The sequence below is a fragment of the Zootoca vivipara genome, chromosome 3 (assembly GCF_965207765.1).
Source record: "Zootoca vivipara chromosome 3, rZooViv2.hap1.1, whole genome shotgun sequence".
Lineage (NCBI taxonomy): Eukaryota > Metazoa > Chordata > Lepidosauria > Squamata > Lacertidae > Zootoca > Zootoca vivipara.
The window spans coordinates 59,335,048-59,356,135 of NC_142586.1; the positions used below are offsets into that span (position 1 = coordinate 59,335,048).

The 21,088-nt window shown below is 41.3% G+C and overlaps 1 protein-coding gene across 9 annotated transcripts in view; it reads right to left on the minus strand.

Moving 5' to 3' along the window:
- The window catches only part of REPS1 (RALBP1 associated Eps domain containing 1), a 40,993-nt gene extending 21,690 nt beyond the window's left edge, over positions 1 to 19,303 (minus strand). For 2 of the 9 annotated variants that reach the window (XM_088666223.1, XM_088666222.1), the window contains exons 1-7: positions 18,664 to 19,075; positions 10,824 to 10,947; positions 8,577 to 8,773; positions 7,127 to 7,268; positions 1,869 to 1,933; positions 1,161 to 1,323; positions 557 to 620 (exon numbers count right to left, since the gene is read on the minus strand). In XM_088666223.1, the coding sequence (XP_088522349.1) occupies positions 557 to 620; positions 1,161 to 1,323; positions 1,869 to 1,933; positions 7,127 to 7,268; positions 8,577 to 8,773; positions 10,824 to 10,947; positions 18,664 to 18,816 (908 nt within the window). In that variant the 5' untranslated portion in view covers positions 18,817 to 19,075. Of the gene's footprint in view, positions 1 to 556; positions 621 to 1,160; positions 1,324 to 1,805; positions 1,934 to 7,126; positions 7,269 to 8,576; positions 8,774 to 10,823; positions 10,948 to 18,663 lie in introns of all 9 variants that reach the window. The other 7 variants (XM_060272723.2, XM_060272722.2, XM_088666224.1 and 4 more) reach the window with 7 other exon arrangements.
- Between the last annotated feature and the right edge of the window lie 1,785 nt (positions 19,304 to 21,088).

Sequence of the window (21,088 nt, forward strand, 5' to 3'; positions counted from 1 at the left end):
GAGAGACGGGTTAAGCCTAGACTTCTTAAATGTCCTTTTAAGTAAAACATGAGGATTCATTCAAAATATTTGAATGCAAATTATCTGCAAAGTATTGGTTCAGCTGAGCTACCTCCTGGGAAGCTGTTAAGTGTTCACCTTTTGTTCACTGGTATATTGCCTTGTTGAAACACTTATCATGACGTTATTTCAATATGGTATTCAGCATTATGGCGATTTATAGTACAGCCCTATTACAAAAGGGAAGCTTTATGTCAAAATTAGGTCAGATGAAGGTTTACTATTTGATTTGCATGGGAATAGGATTAAACTTCGAACTGTTCAAGCCTACACATCTACTCAGATATAAGCAAATAAGTTCAGTGATACCTCCTGCCAAGTATGCATGTACTGTATAGGATTGCAGCAAAAGTTACATTGACAGTGCAGGGGGTATGTTTTAAAGTAAATTATGAAAGGTACGGTAATTTAAATGCTAGGCATTTCAGCTCCACAAACAAAGAACTGTGATTTGAAACAAAGGAACTTCCCCAACCTAGCTATATTTCACACTTACCAAATGTGCGAAAGTTCAAGAATAGGAAGTTTTGATTTTGTAAAAAATTCTTTAGCTGCAGAACCTGAAATATTAAAAAAAATACGTTTAACTTTGATTCTAAAATTATAACTTGGAAGGATTATAAGTGTATTGCAGAAACACTGAAAATAGTGAGGTTCTAAAGATATTTCTGTCTGAGAGCTAACATTAGTTTTAAAAATTATTTGGAATCATACTGTATGCAATAATATAATTGTAGCACTCATCACAAAACTTTAATGGTATATAAATGGTATATAAAGTCCAAGAAAACACTAGGCTGGTGCCTAAGATTCCTTTCTATAAATTAAGAGGATTCTATAGAGGATTCCTTCCTGCAATTTTCACCAGTCTCTTACACTGCTTGGCTCACTGTTCCAGATGACCTTTTGACCCACTAGAACAGATTTTGGAGGGCACATGGGAAATCAACAAAACCTGCCTCTCCCTTCCATTAGCAAGAGCCAGGAACACTTTTGTGAATGCAACTCTGCTTATATAATCTTAGAAATCAACCCAGTGTTTTTACTAGTAGGAAATTAAAATATGTACTCTTGTAACTTATGTGTTTAAAAGAACTCACCTGGAATATATCCGTTTAGATCAGGTTGAATGGTTTTAAACTGATTTATGTAATATTGCCTTTGTTCATCTGTTATTTTCCAAGGATCATCGTAACTACTTGATTGCCTACGAATTTCATTTGTTGTAGTAGCTGATGCTACAGTTCGGACTGTTGTCTGGTCCTGAAAGGAAACATTTTTCTTCAGCATTATATAAATGTATCAACAGCCTACCATTTTGCATAGTGACCTAAGAAAGGAAATGACAGTTATTTATTGAAGTAGCTTTAGAAGTCTTCCAGTTCATGCTGGTTAGGTAGGATTGTAAAGAAAGTATTCTGAAAATATACTTAAGATATAAGTAGCAACATTCATGTAAGCAACACAAAGTTATGAAAACTATGCAAAGAATAGATTAAAATAATTATAAGGACAAAGAAAAGCTGAAAGTTAGTTTTGCCTATGCTGGCAGGTTAACTTAAAAGGTTTGCTCGATCAAGAATCTTCAGTGACAGAGGTTATTTTATGTAAAGAAAAATAGATCAGAGACTGATCTTAAACACACTCACATTTAGAGTCACGGCATGAATCTTGGTGACAATATGAAAATGACTGACATTAATTGGAATGAAGCAAATCAAAAGAATACCAATAAAATGTCACACCTGGACAGAAGCAGGATGCATGGCTAAAATAGTACTGGTTGGTGTGTTATCAGCAAAACTGACCCAGTTTTCTTGATGCGGTGGTGGTGAATGGCCAGACCACATTGGATCGCCAGTAATACAGGAGCCTGAAAACCAAAACAGTTCAATTTCAAGACTGCCACACAGTCTATTCAAGAAAAGTCATAACCAGGAACCATGGGACAAATTCTGTGAGATTCTAGATTCAACGTAGTGCCACATTGCAAACTGTTCCTAAAACTGAGGGATACTAATATGAGTGGGGTGCTGTTCCTGGGGAAACAGGGGACAGAAGCGGTACCCAGAAAGTTGTCTGTGGACAAACGCTAGCTTCCCTCAGCCTGAAGTGAGATGAGCGCCATACCCCATAGTTGCTTTTGGCTGAACTTAACCATCCTGTGGTTGGTTTTACCTTTACTTGGAAAACAAAAAATTCCACAGCCCAGAACAAGGTCCTTGCAGGAACCTATGCAGCCCTTTGGTCCCTGGTCTATAATTTAATTCTGACATTGAGGTAAAACGAGGGCTTGGTAAACTGAGAAATGAATCAGGCATAAATGTTCCCATTACCCTTCTCACTCCCTGGTTTATGATAACCCACTCAAGTTGCAATTTAATTAGGTAAATTAGGGCTATCACAAACCAAAGTTTATCTCCAAAGGAGGATTGGAAACCCAGTTCAAATGACGGTTTTCTTTCCGCTCAGTAAACAAACTACTCCATGTGACAAACTTGTTTGCCTGATTTGAATGCAACAAATTGGCCATCACACTAGGATGCAAGGAATTTGATACAAGCATTTGAGGAATGAGCAACTGAACTGATCAAAAGGCATAGTTCTAATGGCCAAACCATGGTGTGGCTATGATACCCTGTAACAGACCAATATCTACAGGGTATCAAAGAAAATGTTTATATAACAAATATCATATACTGCTTATGCAATAAAAGACATCTAAAGTGGATTTTCACAATTCTAGATTGGAGCTGGAACCTGACTATGGTCTACCTCAGGGGTCCCCAGACTTACCGGGCTTCGGGCCGGTGCCTGCCGCGCCGACCGCGCGGCGGGCCGGAGGGCAGGGGAGTGTGCGCACAGCGGGCCGGAGGGCGGGGGAGTGCGCACCCGTGCGCATGCGCACACGCACAGAAAAAAATCGCCGAAAATCGCTTGTGTGCATGCGTATGGGCCTCCCCCGACCCGGAAGTGCACCGGAAATGACCTCTTCTGGGTTGGGAGAGGCCCATACGCATGCGCACAAAGGATTTTCGGCGATTTTTTCCGATTTTGAAGATCGTCGCCACGCCGCGCGCCGTAAGAGCGGGCGGCGGCAGCGGGCGGCGGGGGTTGTTGCGGGCCGGATTGGGAGGCTAATTGGGCCGCATCCGGCCCGGGGGCTGTAGTCTGGGGACCCCTGGTCTACCTCTTGTTCTATGCTGCAGTTGCCTGCTCCTTAATTCAGGAGGCTACTACCACACTAAAAGAGCACTGCACTTCTTGTGCACTTCCCAGAAAAGGATAACAAATACGTACTAACTGTAGCATTTCAAAAAATCAGGAGCTTAAATCTCTGTGTATCACAAGTGAAAATTTAGCATTCTCATGCATATACTGTACTTAGCAGGACTCTACACAGAGCACTAAAACTATTTTAATGGGGGAAAGGCTTTGAAAAGCAGAATTCTCCTAGATTAATACCTTACAGATTACTATTCTTTTGCTAGGAAAGGTCCCGCTTTTCAGTGCAAAGGAAAATTAATCCCTTTAATAAATACGAGTCTATTTTGGTAGAGGAAGGAAAGATGTGGAGCTCCTTTTCCTCTTTAGAACCAGCACAGGAAGAATTAAAACAGTTTTTATTATTAAACTCACAAGAGCGCTATTAATAAATCTAACAAAACTAAATCCTGTTCTATTGAAGTTTTTCGGGACGGACAGACGTGGGCTGGACTACTTAATGATAACACCTTTTTGCAAATGAACTTGCTAGATTGAAGTAATGAGATTGTTTGAAGTATTTAATAAAGCTGAAGCGCTACCTCAAAATTTCGAGGTAGCGCTTCAGCTTTATTAAATACTTTAAACAATCTCATTACTTCAATGAGACCTTGTCCATTCTTTTCAAAATGGATATGTTTATCAATGCTCTAGTCGTAGCAAAGCAGCAACAACTGCTAACTGGACAAAGGAGACTTCTTCCTCATTAAAAGCCTTTCCCCCTACTACTTCAAGTATGGCCTAATAGTAGTCTTCCTTATGGTCACTACTGTCCAGCTTTCCTGCTGCTGCTAACTTTTCTTCACCAAAGCTGATCTGAAACTCTTTGACATGGCTGCCAATCTGTAGGGCCTGGGTAGTTTATGTATAAACAATATTCCCCAACACACACACACACACACACCTGAAAAAGCTCTGGCTTCTATCTAAGTAGTATGGAAATAATGACGGTTCAGATGGAGCAAGTGGTGAAGTAGTAGCGATGGACAAATGATGAGGTGACATGATTCACTGCCAGCTCTCAAGACAAGCAATGGCCTTTGGTTCCCTGTTAACAACTGATGCCCCAATATGCCCCAGAAGTTCTATTTCCAACAAGGAACACTTTATTAGAATGCTTTATATTCTTGTTCTGGCTGCCTTAAATACCTTTCTTTGAACTTTCTAGATTATTCGTATTACATGTTGCCAAACTGTCTAATTTGAATGTCACAAATGATAAATCACTTTATGTGACCAATTGGGAATTCAATGTTGCAATAAGGTGACTGTTCTGTCAGGGCAAGCATTGGCTTGCCAGGTGGAACAATCTCCCACTCTCCTCTGCTCTCCCTGTGTGCTGTTCCAGAGGTTCTCCTGACCCCCGTGCCAAGCCAATTTCAGGGGATAAGTGAGGAAGGAGTCTTTTTACTTATTAGTTGAATCCTGCCCTAAGAAACTAACCCAACAATTATTCAATGCAAATTTGAACAGGAGCACAAGCAAGCTGCAGTTCTCAACTGTCTGCTACTTATGGTTTTCTCAGTACAACCAGATAGCAACCGATGACTGAAACTATATACACTTTCCAGCAGAAAAAAACACCTCATTATCCTACAACAGTCAACAACAAAAAGCTGGATTATTAAATTTGTCCATAAAGTTATCAAAGTTCAAGGTGGTCTTGCCCAAGACTCAGGTCTAATTGCAATAAAAAGTGAGGCATGCAAAGACTGGAAAACTGAGTAAAGACAAACACTTTGGAACAGGAGAGCTGGACTCTCAAGCAGAAATCAGGAAACAATCGTAATCAAGCCTCCAATGTTTATACCAGTGTTGGCAAATACAGAAGCAATATCAGGGATGTGAGTATGCCATAATTTAATGAAACATAGTATTAAGCACAGAGTTCAACCTCCTTAATTTTTTTTTTAAAAATGCAGCTCTTATGCCTATAAGCTAGACCTGACAATGTATGGGCAACATCTGCTGAAAACTCAGAAGCACACAATGTGACAGAATTAGATTTTTTTGTAGGATAGATGCAAGTTTTCCGAGTACTTGCCCATAACCCAGGATAGGAAAATATGGATAAAAGTTTTGCAAAGAGAAAATGTGCAAAAAATAAGACTAATTGCTTACTAACAATACGTAATTTAAGCAGGTTGCAGATTTATTTTTAGTGCAGGATGTACATGGCCTTGCTTGGTATCTGCCTATCAAAAACAGTTCTATTTGGAGGTTTGGTTTTCTTCTGGGCCTCTTCAAAGATGCTCACCACATTAGATGCTAGTCAGTTTGTGCTTCCTGGCTGTGGTGCTATATTCCCTGACATTGTCCAACATCACAAAACAGTCTAAGAAGTAGTTTTTATTGATTCCAGTTCCATTAAAAAGTCTATTGAAATACCCTTTATTTTCTAATGCTTTGAACACTTAGCTACTTTTCTTTTTCAAGGTTCAGCTATTTTTGAAAACACTACATAGTGTGCTATTTTTAATATAGCATTTACACCAGGGGTCCCCAGACTTACTGGGCTTCGGGCCGGTGCCCGCCGCGCCGACCGCGCGGCAGGCTGGAGGGCAGGGGAGTGCGCGCGCAGGGGGCCGGAGGGCGGGGGAATGCGCGCCCGTGCGCATTAGCACACGCACGGAAAAAAATCGCCGAAAATCGCTTGTGCGCATGCGTATGGGCCCCCCCCCGACCCAGAAGTGCACCGGAAATGACCTCTTCTGGGTCAGGAGAGGCCCATACACATGCGCACAAAGGATTTTCGGCGATTTTTTTCTGATTTTGAAGATCGCCGCCGCGCCGCAGGAGCGGGCGGCGGCAGGGGGCGGCAGGGGGCGTGGCGGGCCAGATTGGGAGGCTAATTGGGCCACATCCGGCCCGGGGGCCATAGTCTGGGGACCCTGATTTACACCCTATTTTAACATCTCTCTTACTCCTCTGGTCACTGTCTAAACCAAATAGTGTTCATATAAGCACATCTAGCATGTAACATTAAGTCAAATGATTGTTAAGCACGAGTAAGCAAGCAGGTGGATACACAGAGCAAAAACTGTGACTGCTTCACTTTTCCCCTGGTCCTGCTGCTGCTAAGTCATGGGAAGTTGGGCTTAGGGCTTGTCTCCTCCAAACAGACCATGTGTGACCTACAGCATTGGATGCTATAAAAATGTGGTTAAGATTCCAACTTTAGAGTGTTAGCCTGAAATAGGTTGCCTTCTTCAATGAAATTCACAGTTTAAAGCTTTAATGTGAAGCATCATTAAAACAGAATACACATTCTATTTTATGTCCTTGTTGTTGTAGCCTGAAATATTCTAACAAGCCTTTGCAACTGAATTTCCTTATCACAATAAAATGTTTGGGCCTCCTCTAGTGCACAAGTGACCAGAAAGAAAACAGTCTTGTGTGAAGCTGAAACACTTAAGGTGTCTCCCTCAAAAGCAAACAAAAACAGATCAAAAGAATATCGCAGGGCCAGATGCATTATCACAAAGATAAATCTTATGGAAATTAAGAGTTTTCAAAAAACAGGACTGTACCAATGATTCCTTAGAATTAAGACCAAAAAAAAGGTAAATAAAAGTCAAAGGTGCACATTCCTAGTTGACTTTTTACTAGGGGGAAAGGAAGCTGCTCTTGTCACTGATTAGGACATACTGAGGTGAGCCAGAGGATTGCTTTTGTCTCCCTGATTCAAGTCTGTACCTCCCTAGAGTGGCCTGCCTCATACATGGGGCACTACTAGGCTATATTAATAAATCCACAATCTCAGGCAACACTTGAAGCGTAAACACAAGACGTTTATTTATACCTGCTTGTGCTTCACTAAAGGGAGCCCAAAAAGGCCCTGGTCGCTCATTATTTCCTCCGCTGGGATGGCGGCTGTGCTTCCTCCATGTGTGTGGAGAGGTTGGTGGAGATTGCTGCGGTGAAACAACGGGAGATGTGGACTCCTAATAAAACAAAGGAAGTTTTAAAAATGTTATACTATGCACCTAAAACAATCTTCTAAAAACCACATTCTTTAAGAACAAATTCAGCCTTTTCTTAAGAACAGGTGGAATTTAAATACTAACAAAAAGATCAAGGGCAAGGCAAATAATAAAACTTAATGGACACATTAAAACTTGTCATGCATTCAAATGAAAATAAATAGGGACAGCGTGAGTACCCAGTTCTTGTAATTTAGCCATATTACGTTTTGCCACTTATTTTTACTTATGGTATGTTATCAGAACCCAGTTGTATAATTCATTGGTCTCATTTTCCGCTTGTTATTTCATCACCAAAAGTTAAACCATTTCATTATTTCTAAAGCTCCTATTACTAGGAAACAAATAAAAGATTTAGAAAGATAGGCCTTACATGCAGACTTTGGATGTCATGGTAAATTGTTAGTCAATACCTACCCATGACTGCCACCAAACAAAAATGCTAAACACTATTGGTAAAGTATAGCAGTGGTTATAAAAATGATCATGAAGATTGTAACAAAATCACATCTCGCTCTCCAAATAAGAGTACCTAGACAGAATTGCATGCAAGTGTCTGGAAAAAATGACAGGATAGAGGGCTGAATCCAAAGAAGGCTTCTTGCAATGATGTTTCTTATCCCCTACATGGGGATGCCTTTGAAGATGAATTGGAAACTTCAACTGGTCCATAATGCACTGGCCAGACTGGCTTATCCTAGCCTTTTTCTAGAATATGGGTACATCATGTAAAGAAAAAAAGATGTACAAAGACTTAAAGCACTAACCAAGACCTCTCAAGGAACTTCAGTTGTAACTTAACTGCAATAATATGAAGCAATATAGTGTAATTTCTCTTAAATAAAGAAAAAAAAGTAATACACTCAAACTAGTGTGATTGTGAAATCAGCTTGCATCCAAAATTGTAAGACTAGTTTGCCAACACAATCTGTAGCAGCAAATTTACTTTTTGACCTACATGCAAAGTTATATGGTAGAATAAGCAATTCTATTCTGTTTGGCACAAGGGATGGAATTCAAAGTATCACTAAAAGGGGTACACACGTGGGGAATGAGGTTCATGTGTACAATGGGGCTTCTGCCTCCTTCCGCACACACCCTAAATCTGTTTTGGAGGTTCTTCCCCTAAGCTTTCAGAGACAGATTTAGAACACAAATAAATCATTGCTAAATTCGCATTGCCCTTTGTATTCTAACATATTACAGAACCACAATATAAAAACCATTAAGGATACTTAAAAACATTAGACAGTCTTTATATTTCATTACCTGTTGATCTGTCGTTGGACGTTGCTGGACGACATCATGGCTCACAGAGCCTTTTTTAACTTGTATTCTACCTGGTGGGGGAGGAATCGCACCTGAATAGGAGGATGGGTTATCGGGATCTGAAGAATACAACGATGAATGCCTCAGTTCCTGCTCATTCTTTGACATGACAAATCTGGGCAGGGGGAGGTCCTTGACTGTTAAAACAACACCACACATGATTATTATAAGACACTTAAGTTACAAAATGTTTTGATTCCCCATTAAAATATTATTTTCTTGAGAGTTGCTCTAAAGATCGTTGCAAGTTGGAACAGTTCCTGCTACAGCCAATGTCTGTTCTATGCAGGCACTGGGCTGTGACAGGAGGTGCTCCATTACACAGTGATGAAGAAACCGGTGCTTATTCTGCTGGAGCGATCTTTAAAGGGTTGGAAGCGAGGCTGCTGCAAATTGCTTTCCAAGCCTGCCTGCAGATCCTTTCAAGCTCTAATTGCATGGCAGGTTTTGTAAGTGGCAAAGGGTTCTGACAGGGGGGCAGGCTAACCCACCTGTCAATCATGTGACAACATAACAATGTTGTGCGACTGACAGGTAGCTTGTCACACCCATTTGTCAAAGTTGGCCTATGGGGTGGGGCCAGCTAAAGGTTTGGTCCCTGAAAACGAAAAGATTCCCCATCCCTGTATTAACCATATAAAACCAATAGAGTATTCAAATAATTCAAAAATGCAATTAAGATTGTGACAATTCAGTTGAAGAAAGAATTCTCGCCAGAACAGGAATTTAACAGCTCAAACTTTGAAGCCAACTTGAATTTTCCACCTTAGTGACTACAGATGGACATTAGCATGTTAAATATTTCATAGACAGATATTTTTCAACACCCACAGAAACCTTTTATATATCTCTAATTCACCTCCCTCCAAGCAATGAGAACATACAACCTGAAAGCCAAGAGCTGCCTCCCCCCCAAAAAAAACTTGTTTTATGTGATCAATAGGACCATGGCAATGCTGACTACTTGTTTTCACTTTTAAAAAATTATCTTAACAGTTGTGGAGAAAGTTCTGAAAAGCAACTGTCAGTTAGAAATTACTGAAATAGGAAGTAAATAAAAGTTATGTACTGATCTGAATTGCAGCTCATCTTATATATGTCAAGCACCAAACCATTTGAAGCTCTATGGGTCAAATGCACTAAGAAGTTCAAGGTGGGCAACCTCTGTAAGAGAAGGCAGCAGTTTTCAGCACCTGCTTCTACTAATATGTGGTACCTCAACATCAAATACTATAATAACTTAATTGTGAGGTAACAAAGAGAGGAACACCAACTCTGTTTGACAAGCAGGAGACTTACATCTCTAAACAACAGATACAGAGTTGTAAAAGCATACTATTCCTTATGATGAGGATTTTAAAAAAGATCATTCTAAGCAAAGAAAAGAGCTTGATTACGCTTACTGGGTGTTGTTTTTTTATAGCAGGCCTTTTGAAACTCTCAAGTTTCAAAAGCAGTTAGCTATTCAGACTTAAGTCCTGTTGTTGAGGAAACACAAGTTCAAATGCCCCTTGGTATATGCTACCTAACACAAAGCTCTTTGTTCTGGTAAATAGCCACATTTTCGACACCAATAAAAGAGTGTTATGAGTGCTAACCTGGGTATTACACAGATCATTTTTTCTGTCCCAACAGATACAAAAAAATGAGTATAAAGGCTGTCAGGCATCATTACTCTATTTCTGCCTCTATTTATTTCTTTATCACATTTTTACCTTTATACATGACAGAAAGACTCTAAGTTAACACAGTCTGCAGATTGGATCAAGTGAAAATAAAAGGCAGACCTAAGTAACTGAAATTTCTGATGACATCCAACTCAGCTTCTCATTTCTAACTTTCAATCAGAAGGCTAAACCTCCTAGAATATAACCATAGGTTTAAAACCTAACTATTTTTTGAAGGAAAGCATATAGTCCAAAATTGTCAATGAATTGGGAAATTGGTGTTTTTTCCACTTTGGGAATATCATTTTTCTGTGCTTCAGAGTAGAGCTGCTTGCAACAGCATTAAAAACAGTCATGTATGAAAAGCTCTTATTAGAGGAAAATTCCTTTAAAGGAAGAAATGTTTAAGAAAATATCAGAGGAATCATGTCAGTGGTATACGCTGGTAGAGGGGTATCAGACAAAAGCCATATTTTAATAACCTAGTCAATTATATTTCAATACTTATTTCAAGGCTTACCAGAATTCAAGCTTTCCATTCGCAGTGGAAACCCAGACTGAGCCACTGCAACTAGTTTCAAAGCAATGTAGAACTGGCTTCTTCCGAAGTATCCAAGTCTTGTTGCACCACAAAGTTCCATGATCTAGAGAAAACCGAAACATCCAGCAAAATGAATATAATAAATTTCGTGAAGTAGAAATATTAGTTCACTGTACTCTATATATGCTTGCCAATAAATACTATGCTAAGTACTATGCTATAATATCATAAATGCAGTAGTTTTCTATTAAATTATTCAATATTTTACCCTAACTACATGGTAGGGGAAAAAATGTTCTCATTCTCCTGCACAGTGATTCACTTCAATTTCACTGGTCTCATTCTCAATACTGTACCTTCACTATGTTTGCTATAATGGCAAATAATTTTTGTTGATCTCTCTCTTTCCCACTATAACAAATACCAGTTCCCTGGTACTGTATTATTGCACTTTAACTGCAATCTATGGCCAATATTTAATTTAAACTGAACACTAGTTTTTCATGTCCTTGTTCACATATTCCTCTTAAATCTTGTTGTTTCCTTCCTGCCACTATCCCGGCAGCAATATGAATATTTGTTTCAGTGAGCAACCCATAACTGCTCCTCAGAACAAATTTATCTTACTGCTCTACCGAATTATAATCAAAGTATGACTTGTGCAAAGTTCAACTCCTAAGAATCATTTCTGCTTTTATTTTTTTTAATGGGGGGAGGAGGAGTTATTTTTTATTTACAATGTTAAATGTATGTCTGTATGTAGCATGATGATGTTTGCTAGGGACAAATGTAGCTTGATGAGGCTCTTAAAAAGTCAGCATCAGCTCAAATTAGCTATACAGTCGTACCTCGGGTTATGACCACCTCGGTTTGCGAACAGTTCGGGTTACGAACTGCGCAAACCCGGAAGTGTTTTCGTCACGCGTGCGTGCGCAGAAGCAGCGCGCGCGCGATCTGCGCATGCGTGAAAATCGCACTTTGCGCATGCGCAAAATGGCGGCGCCCAGCGTGTTCGGGTTACGAACTATTCGGGTTACGAACTGCGATCCGGAACGGATCGCGTTCGTAACCCGAGGTATTACTGTACAGAGTGTTCTCAGTGCTGAGCTGCCCCACTGGAATATTGAAACGAAAGGCTCATAAGCCATACAAAATGCTGCCAACAAATCATAGTGAATTAAATTAGGCTGTACACACAACTCAAGCAGTCCTCCACTCCTAGAGATGGAAGAGCAAATCAGGGACTGCTTAAGCTGTCTGCACCAGCATGCAACTCATACTTTGCTGGCATCATTATATGTGACTGTACCCATTGTCTGTTTAATATAAACATAACTAACAAAACCCTTGCTATGTAAAGTACAAAAAGGTTAAATTTAATGCAATATGACAGAAAAACAGACACAATATTAGAAGAATGATTTACAAAAAACCACATACTGTACGTTAAAAATGCTACCCAATTACTATTTGTTGTACCTACGTAACATACCACAGTGTGAATGGGAAGATGTATTTTTGACAACACGCACAACAGTATTTTATTACACTGTCATGTACACAAACTATAGCTTATACTTCAAAACTTACACTTCACAAAGCTATTGTGTGCAACAGGAACCATGCAAATTAGTTAAGTGTATGCTGTGGCCCGAAATAAAGGATTTTTTGAGACTGTCATGGGTCTGTGAACCACACTCTCTCGAACTGCAATAGCATTAAAATCCTAGAAGTTCCACAACCATAACTGTACCTCTGAATACTACCTTTTCTACCAACCATAGAGCAGTAAATTAAAATACTGAATGCCTTGGCTCCCGAACAAATTGGCTCCCAAATGATCAAATTCCGGAAATGGGTGTTCTGGTGTTTGAATGGTTTTCAGAAGCCGAATGTCTGGCGTGGCTTCCAATTGGCTGCAGGAGCTTCCTGCAGCCAATGAGAAGACACACTTTGGTTTCCGAACGTTTTGGAAGTTGAACGGACTTCCGGAACGGATTCCGTTTGATTTCCAATGTATGACTGTAAACCTACAATTTTATTCTACTACTAGCACCTATAGCAATCTTTATTGATGCTATGAGCAAGTGTACTTGTATAATAACACTGGAAGGACCTATTTAGGATCTGGTTTTATTGGATTTGACAGGAGAAATAACAGAGAATGAGCAACCAACCAGTCACAACTTTCCCCAATATTTGCTGAGTGAAAACTGCACTGTGAGAGTGATCATCTGGAGCAGATTTTGGAAGGGTATTTGGGTGTGTGTGTGTGTGCCTTCCTCTCTATTCTGCAGATGGAAACATTCTATCAGTACACTACCAACTAGATACCTCCCATAGTTTTCGACAAACACAATGAGCATGTTGTTCTGCGAAAGGTATTACTGTACAGTACATTTCCCTATTATTTTGACAGACTTAGCAATGCATGACAGGTGCCATCTATTCTATGGTGTCAATTAGGGCTGGGCAATATCTGGGCAATAAGTAGTAGATTTAGTAAAAATATTAATTAAACTTGCATATGATTAACAATTTAATCTGTTTTCTACTAATTTAAGAGTAATTTATGTAATTTGCTAATGTCGAGTTGCATCTCCTTCTCCACTCAGAGGGCCAACTGCAATTCTATGCATGAGTAAGCAAGCCCCACTCAGTTCAACTAAACCTACTTCTACTTTCCTAGGAATAAGCCCCATTGAATTCAGTAGGGCTTACTTCTGAGTAGACACACATTTGCTTGCACTGCTTAACGACAAGCACCCACCCTCCCCATCATTCTCACCTCACAACAACCACCCAATCTCCCATTTCAGCATAAGGCAGCAACTGTTAAATCTTCTCCCCTTCATTTATCCCTATTATGACACAGAAAACAGCCCCCGAAAATCCCCCATCCCACCAACCTCTCCCTTTTTATCCAAGGGAAGGAGGACAGGCAGGAGAGGGGGGGGACACTTCACACGCATACATATACATAGGCAGAAGGGAAGACTGGAGTAAAGAAAAAAGAGTTAAATAACAGGACAATGTTTTTTGTTCTGAAGAAAATAACCCCCGTTTCTTCTTTCATGGGGGTAGAGAAGGGGCAAAGGGGAAAGAAAGGGAGCTCCCAGTAAGAAGCCCCGGGCCATCTCAGACCAACATCTCTGTAAATCACACCTACCAGCCTGACAAGCTGGCTACTAGCCTGCTTTAAGCAAGCAGAACCTAGTGGCCGTCTTTAAGTTTCTGCTGCTGGCTGGCTGCTGCTTTCCCAGCTACTTTCATAATAGTCACCTGCATTTGCAGAGGCAATGGAAAGAAACATAGTGGGCTGCTACAGCTGCTCTTGTGAGTTGCTGCCGGAGGCGGTTTTCTCAAAATCGCAATATTTGCCAGATAACATTTTATGAAACCATTACAGTATCATTATATGGAGTTCATAACCGATTTTGAACGATATATTGAAAAAATCGCCCAGGTCTAGTGTCCATTAGTTATGGTAATGCTAGTTGCTTTAGGGGAATAAACTTTGAGACAACTTGGTTTTCCACATTCTGGATTTTCTATTGTAGGTGTGTAAAGCATGCATGCTAACAGCCATCCTCTATAATGCAAATATGTTTTCTAGACTTTTTAAAAATGCTTAATTGAGTCACGTGAAGTAGTATAATGCTTGAACTATTGCTTTCAATAGCAGATAACCCACATACATTTACATATGGATCAACGTTCCAGTTCAATGAATAGCAGCTAAACATGACCCACCTTTAAAAACAAAACAAACTTGCTGCACCAGATGTACCTGCATTCCACCTTTCTACAAGTAACATAGTTTTCTAAAAATACTGTCAAATATAAGCTGGTTCAAAAGTTAAAAATAAGGAAGAGCTCACTGAACTTACTGAAATTCATAACTTATTTGTACTCATTTAAAAACATGTAGCATTTGGTATTTCTTTTCTAGTTATTTACAATTCACTGTTACATGTCAAGGAATTGCAGACACAACCAGCTCTTGAGCTCTCGGAATGTGCTCAACTGCCTGATCAAAGCCCAGAGTAGCAACCTAAGTAGGTTTTTAATCACCTCTCCTTTGGCCTGATCCAGCAGGATTCCTCTTATTTTCTTAACTTCCTTACCTACCATCTTCCTACAACTCCTGTTGAAACAGAATCATGGCTGAAGTTTTCCTAGATTATTCTACTTACTCTTATGCTGCTCTGCAGCAATTGTCTCTCAATCTGGATCCGACAATGTAACTTGATTTACATTTTTACTGATAACCGACTTCCTCCTTTGGAGCTTGATCCTGACAGATAACTGAACATTTTCCTTATTTATTTACTGTAACAGCATTTTAAAATCACTTAACATTTAAAATGGCTTAACCAACAACAAAAATACAAACAATGGAACAGTGGAACATTATCATGCATTTAACAGCAAAATGTAAAACAGCATTTGCTATTCAGAGAAAAATATAGAGAAATACAGAGAGACTAAAATTATCAGCCAGCTAAGTTAGGACATGGATCCTCACAGTTAGAGTCACTAAGGCAGCACTTGGGCCTGCTAAAATTGGCAAGGCAGTTGTTGGACATTAGCTGTTTAATTTGCTATTCTACTCAGATGAGCTTCACAACATGCACCAGACTGCAGAGAGGCTGAACCAGAATGTCTTGACTTAAAACTAGTACAACTGCTGATGCAATCCAGTTGCCGGGCACACAAATCATCCTATGATGTTCCACTTCTGTTTCCTATGAGACAAGGTTATTACCCTCCATACACTTTTAAGGGCCACTGCACATATGGCCTTTCACAACAGGTTTTAAGCTGCATATACACTGTGTGAAATTGATGGCAGTGTCAGTTTTGCTGTAAATGCATAGCTCTAATACAAGAATGTTCATAAATGTGTACACATTGCAAAGTAGTTACTTTCTGGTTAAACTGATAGGATGTTTCTAGCATTTCATGTTAGCTATTCCTTGTATTTTTTTTAAACCAGAGAAAGGAGAGATACAGGGATACTTGGCCAGATACTGGAAAGTTTAATCTGACATAGAAACATTAAAGTCGCCAGTTTTGCCAAGGCTGCAATCCCATGTACATATGCTTTGAAATAAGACCTATTTATGTCAGTGGAATTTTCTTTCTAGTAAATATGGTCAGGATTGTTGTAAGATGTACAGCATGGAGTTACATCCTCTACAGACCCATGAATACATTTATAAGATAGGGAAGTTAGTGATGGGGGCCAGTGATGGTGGAAGAGACCAGATTGAAAACTGTGCCCTCTGACTCTTATTTCAACCCTCCTTAACACTGTGCTACACTGCAATTAAGTAGCTGCTCCAAAACATGCATCCATGTTTCTTTGATGTATTTCCAGACCAAGATTCCCTAATCTACGAGTAATGCTTCACAGAAATATAAACTTTTAAGGCTCCATAGAGCAGTGTGGCAGCTGGGAGCACTGGGTGAACAGTTTTATCATTATCAGGAAACACAGGAGATGATGTTAGCAGCATGATCTAAAGTAGTTATTCTAGAAAACCTCTCCATAGACCCCGATGACAATTGTCATTTCAAGACACTGACAAATGAAAGCTTATAATGAACAGTGATGAATATGCCAAGTGGGGGCTGCTAGTTTTAATAATATTAAGATTTTTATTTCAACCTCCAGCTTATTGTTTTTAGCCAGACAGGAAAGCACTTAATGCTCCTAATGAACATGAAGTGCTTTATACGAAGATTATACACAAGTGTACTGATTTTGCAGACTATAGTAGTTGTGGGTCTCATTCAACTGTAACTAAAGACTGACTCCCTTTGGACATAGCATCTGTGTCCAGAGACAAACAGGCAATAGTTTGCCAGATAAGTTATCTATTAGATTAACTCCAATTACGTCAAGCTTCAAGGCCTTCTCCATATTTTACAAGCTGAAGCACTACAAACATGATAGCTTGTCTGTATGTGCTTTTTGCCAACAGCTTTGTAATACACAGTGCAGACTTAATACGCAAACAATGTAACACAGCCATTACTTCCCAGCTAGAACTCATTATTCCTCATGAGAACCCTGCCACTACATGCTCACATTTTAAATCCATACATTTTAAAGGACTTTACTAAATATATGTTAACATGTGTGTGGCAAGGTAATGACAAACTGAAACATTTGAGAGGGTCCAGTGTCTCAGAATAACCTGCTTGTTGCAATTTAGGGTCTAATATTAGCATGGTAACCAAGTCACACATTCTGTGTCTGGACACTTATGTGAGTCATGGACTTTTTTGTTGTTGTTGTTGTTTAGTCGTTTAGTCGTGTCCGACTCTTCGTGACCCCATGGACCATAGCACGCCAGGCACTCCTGTCTTGCACTGCCTCCCACAGTTTGGTCAAACTCATGTTCTACCCCAATAACTTATATTATGATTCTTATTATTTATTTCCTACATCATTCTTTCTTTTAAGGAGCCCAAATTGGTTTATCCTAACAACTGTGTGAGATAGGTTAAGCTGAAATTATTATTATTATTATTATTATTATTTATTATTATTTCTACCCCACCCATCTGGCTGGGTTTCCCCAGCCACTCTGGGCGGCTTCCAACAGAAAAAATAAAACACAATAATCTATTAAACATTAAAAGCCTCCCTGAACAGGGCTGCCTTCAGATGTCTTCTAAAAGTCTGGTAGCTGAAAGACAGTGGCTGGCCCAAGGTCACCCTGTGAGCTTCAGGGTCGAGTGGGATTTCGAACCCTGGGCTCATAGGTCATAGTCCAACCCTCTAACCATGACACCACAGCGGCTATTGCAACTGAGCACTCTGGTCCAAGTCATTAAAGTGAATCAGTCACATAAGTGAAAATAAGAAGCAACTATAGTTCAGCATGCACCACATAGTTCTTTGGATCATCAGGGAAGCTCCTAGAAAACAGGAAACAGAACTGCTGCACTAAACTTAATTTCACAACAGCAAAGTATCAAGGCTCTGCAGTTCAGAGAACTGATACAACAAAATTATTGTTGTCCAAATTGGGCAGTAATAATATCAAACTGACCTAGTACAGGTAGTACATGTATGTAAAAGCAAATTTCCATACATTCTTCAGGCCAGGGTCACTTCAACACTTCCTCCCAAGATGTACAAACAAGGTTGTTTCCTGTGCAGTGCCCAAACTACCTAGAATTGTAGAGCTGGAAGGCACCACAAGGGCCATCTAGTCCACCCGGTGCAGTGCAGGAATCTAAATTCCCTGAGAACAAACCAAGCAGCAATCACATACCTTGCACTTTACAAGTTTTACCACTCATTTTCCCCGTTGCTATTTTAAAATATATATACACACAAAAATCCAATTGACAAAGTCCTCTTGGATACACTGTGTTATGTACATAACTATGCTATACGTTGTAATAAGTGAAAAAAGGAATACTCCAAGGGGAACATCCCCTGCATCCGGGGGTGCCAGAGCCTATCTAAGCCCCCACCAACACCACGTTTTTCTGTATGCACCTTGTTTTTTTAAAAAAATATATTCCCTCGTATTCCGCCATAGCTAATACCCTCAACGCAACCCCTCTCGGGGCAGGAAATCCTCCGCAGCCACCCCCGAGTAGGGGACCCAGGGTGGGCGTGTGAACGTGGGAAGGGTGGGGGAAGGAGCGTGTCGGTGGTGTGTGGGGAGTTGGGCACGTACCTCGTTCTCCACACCCACTCACCCCCTTCGCCACCCCTTTGAGTACGGAACCTGCTGCTGCCCCTGGGATCGAGGGGGTCTCGGGAGGGAGGCGGCAACGGCGGCGGGTTTACCTGCAGGACCACCTCGCTGGGCAGCTGCGCGGCGCGGAAGAGCTCGAGGACCCTCCCGTTGGACGCCACTTTCTTGGTGCTCTCGGTGTCGCAGTACGAGAAGAGGTCGCAGTAGTAGCGCTGCTCGGTCTCGCTCAGCGTCAGACCCTCCATCTTACGCCAGCCCGGCCCTGCCCCGGGAATCGATCCTGCGACTGGGCGGGGCGGAGGGACGGACGGGAGGGGAAACAAACGGACGGACGCGGGGCCGCGCTCGCACGCGCGGGAGCCACCGCTGACGGCGGCGGCGGCGACTCCGTGAGGAAACGGCCGTGAGGGGGAGAGGTCGGGAGGGGGGCGGAAGGAAAGAGAGGGGGCGCGTGCGCTCTTTCTCTCTCGCGCGCCACCGCCTCAGCTGTTGCTTGTTGATCTCGCGGAGCCTTCCTTAAAGGAGTTGGGGAGGGGAAGGCGGAGGAAGCGCCGCGACACCAGGAGGAAGGGGGTGTGGCGTTCGAAAGGGAGGAAGAAGAGAAGGGGTGTGTGCGCGCGCATGTATGTGCGTGAGGGACTCCCGAGAAAAAAGTTTTACGGACGTCTCTCCTTGGACGTAGCCACGCCCTCTCGGCCTGGCAGAACTCGCGCGCAACTACGGCCCTGACTCTGGTCCTGGAAAAAAGCGGCGGCGGGGGGGGGGGAACGCCTCCAAAAGCTGCCCGCGGGACCCGGATGCAAAACTAGGCTGACGCGCGCAATGTGTCACGCATGGTGCCCTCCCAGCTTGCTGGTAAATCTGCTCCTGCGTTTCTCCCCTCCTGGCGGCGTGGAGGGAAAACTGCAGCCTCTTTCCACTTTCCCTAGTACCGATAAGGGCCGGTGTTTTTTGGCTGCCGCGCCGTTTGATAAGCGGAAGCAGCGCTGGAGCCCAGCCGATTTTTGACGCGAAGAGAGCGGAGCAAAGGGATATGGGCACAGAAGCGCGGGAGGTGTAGCGCTGAGACAAGCATATTTGCAAGCCTGTGAACTGGGGCATCCTTTGAACATTTAAAATGTGGAGGAATGTGTCCTTTTATTTAAAATGCATCTCTGGGTTATTTGTGGGCTATAGGAATTCGTTCATTTCCCCCCCCAAAAAATATAGTCCAGCCCCCCACAAGGTTTGAGGAACAGTGTACCAGCCCCCTGCTGAAAAAGTTTGCTGACTCCCGGTCTAGACCCATAGGCATAGCCAGGGTTTATGTTGGGGGGGGCCAGACCCTCAGTCAATTAAGTATTTTTTATTGATTTACGGGGGCACCTGCCCCCCTAGTCCCCCTTGGCTACACCCATATCCTCTAGACCCTATCATTTAGGATTTATGCTCCTGTTTTAAGCAAAACCTCCGCCCATATAACCCATTGTCAATAACGTACATAAGTGGAAGCCCTCTTGGAGTCTTGTGAAATATTTTCCTCCAGCCATTTATTGCAGCCAAAGTGTAAATGTTACATTGGGTTGTGGGAGAACCTTTCTTGTTGACTTCTATTGTTTTTCTGAAAAATGCACTGCAAACTTCCTTCACGGTGATGTTTGATGTGTGAGAGAAAACTAAAAACTGTTAGCCATGTACTGTGTAGCTTCATTTAGTTAGACACTGTTACAGTGTTTCTCCCTATTTATTTATTTTTAACATAAACTTCTGACAGCACAATCATATACAGGACTGGGCATGTTTCCTTGGAAGTAAGTTCTGTTGTGTTCAGTGAGGCTTCCTCCTATGTAAGCGTGTACAGGAATGCAGCTTCAGACTACTAAAAGCTACATGTCAAGGTAGATTTATTTATTAAATTTATATCCTGCCTTTCCTCCCAAGGGAGTCCAGCTGCTATATTCCAGACAGCCATTATATTGTCCAGATATTGTATTGTTCCAGAAGTTTGAACAAACCAACTTACCACAACCTATGATAAAGGCTTTATAACTATAAAGCCCCTGCGCTTTGCTGGCATGAGGACATGAAAGGAAGGAAAGAAGGAGTGGGTACTGTATATGCTTCCTTAAAACATATACTGTACCTTCAAGCAGCAGATTGGCAGTAAAATGCATATGGAGATTCATTGCCTATTTTTCTTACAAATGAAACTGAGCAAAGGTGTAAAATGTGTTTTGGGGGTCATATCTGCCTTTTGGGCTGTCAGTTTACCAGTCTTGTTAAAAGGGATCACAGCATTTCATCTCTTTTACTGCCCTGATCTAATCCTGCAGAATGTAGAAATAAAGAATTAGACATGGCCATTTATTACTATGCTGCAGTACAAGGAGCTCTGCAAAAGAAGATAGGAAGCTGCCTTATACTAAGTCTGAGTAAGTAAACAGAGAAAGCTATCTAAACACTGAGATAGAGTCACCCCCATCCCTATGCTCCATTCCCCAAATGCAATGGAAATATATAATATAAACCTAAAAATGA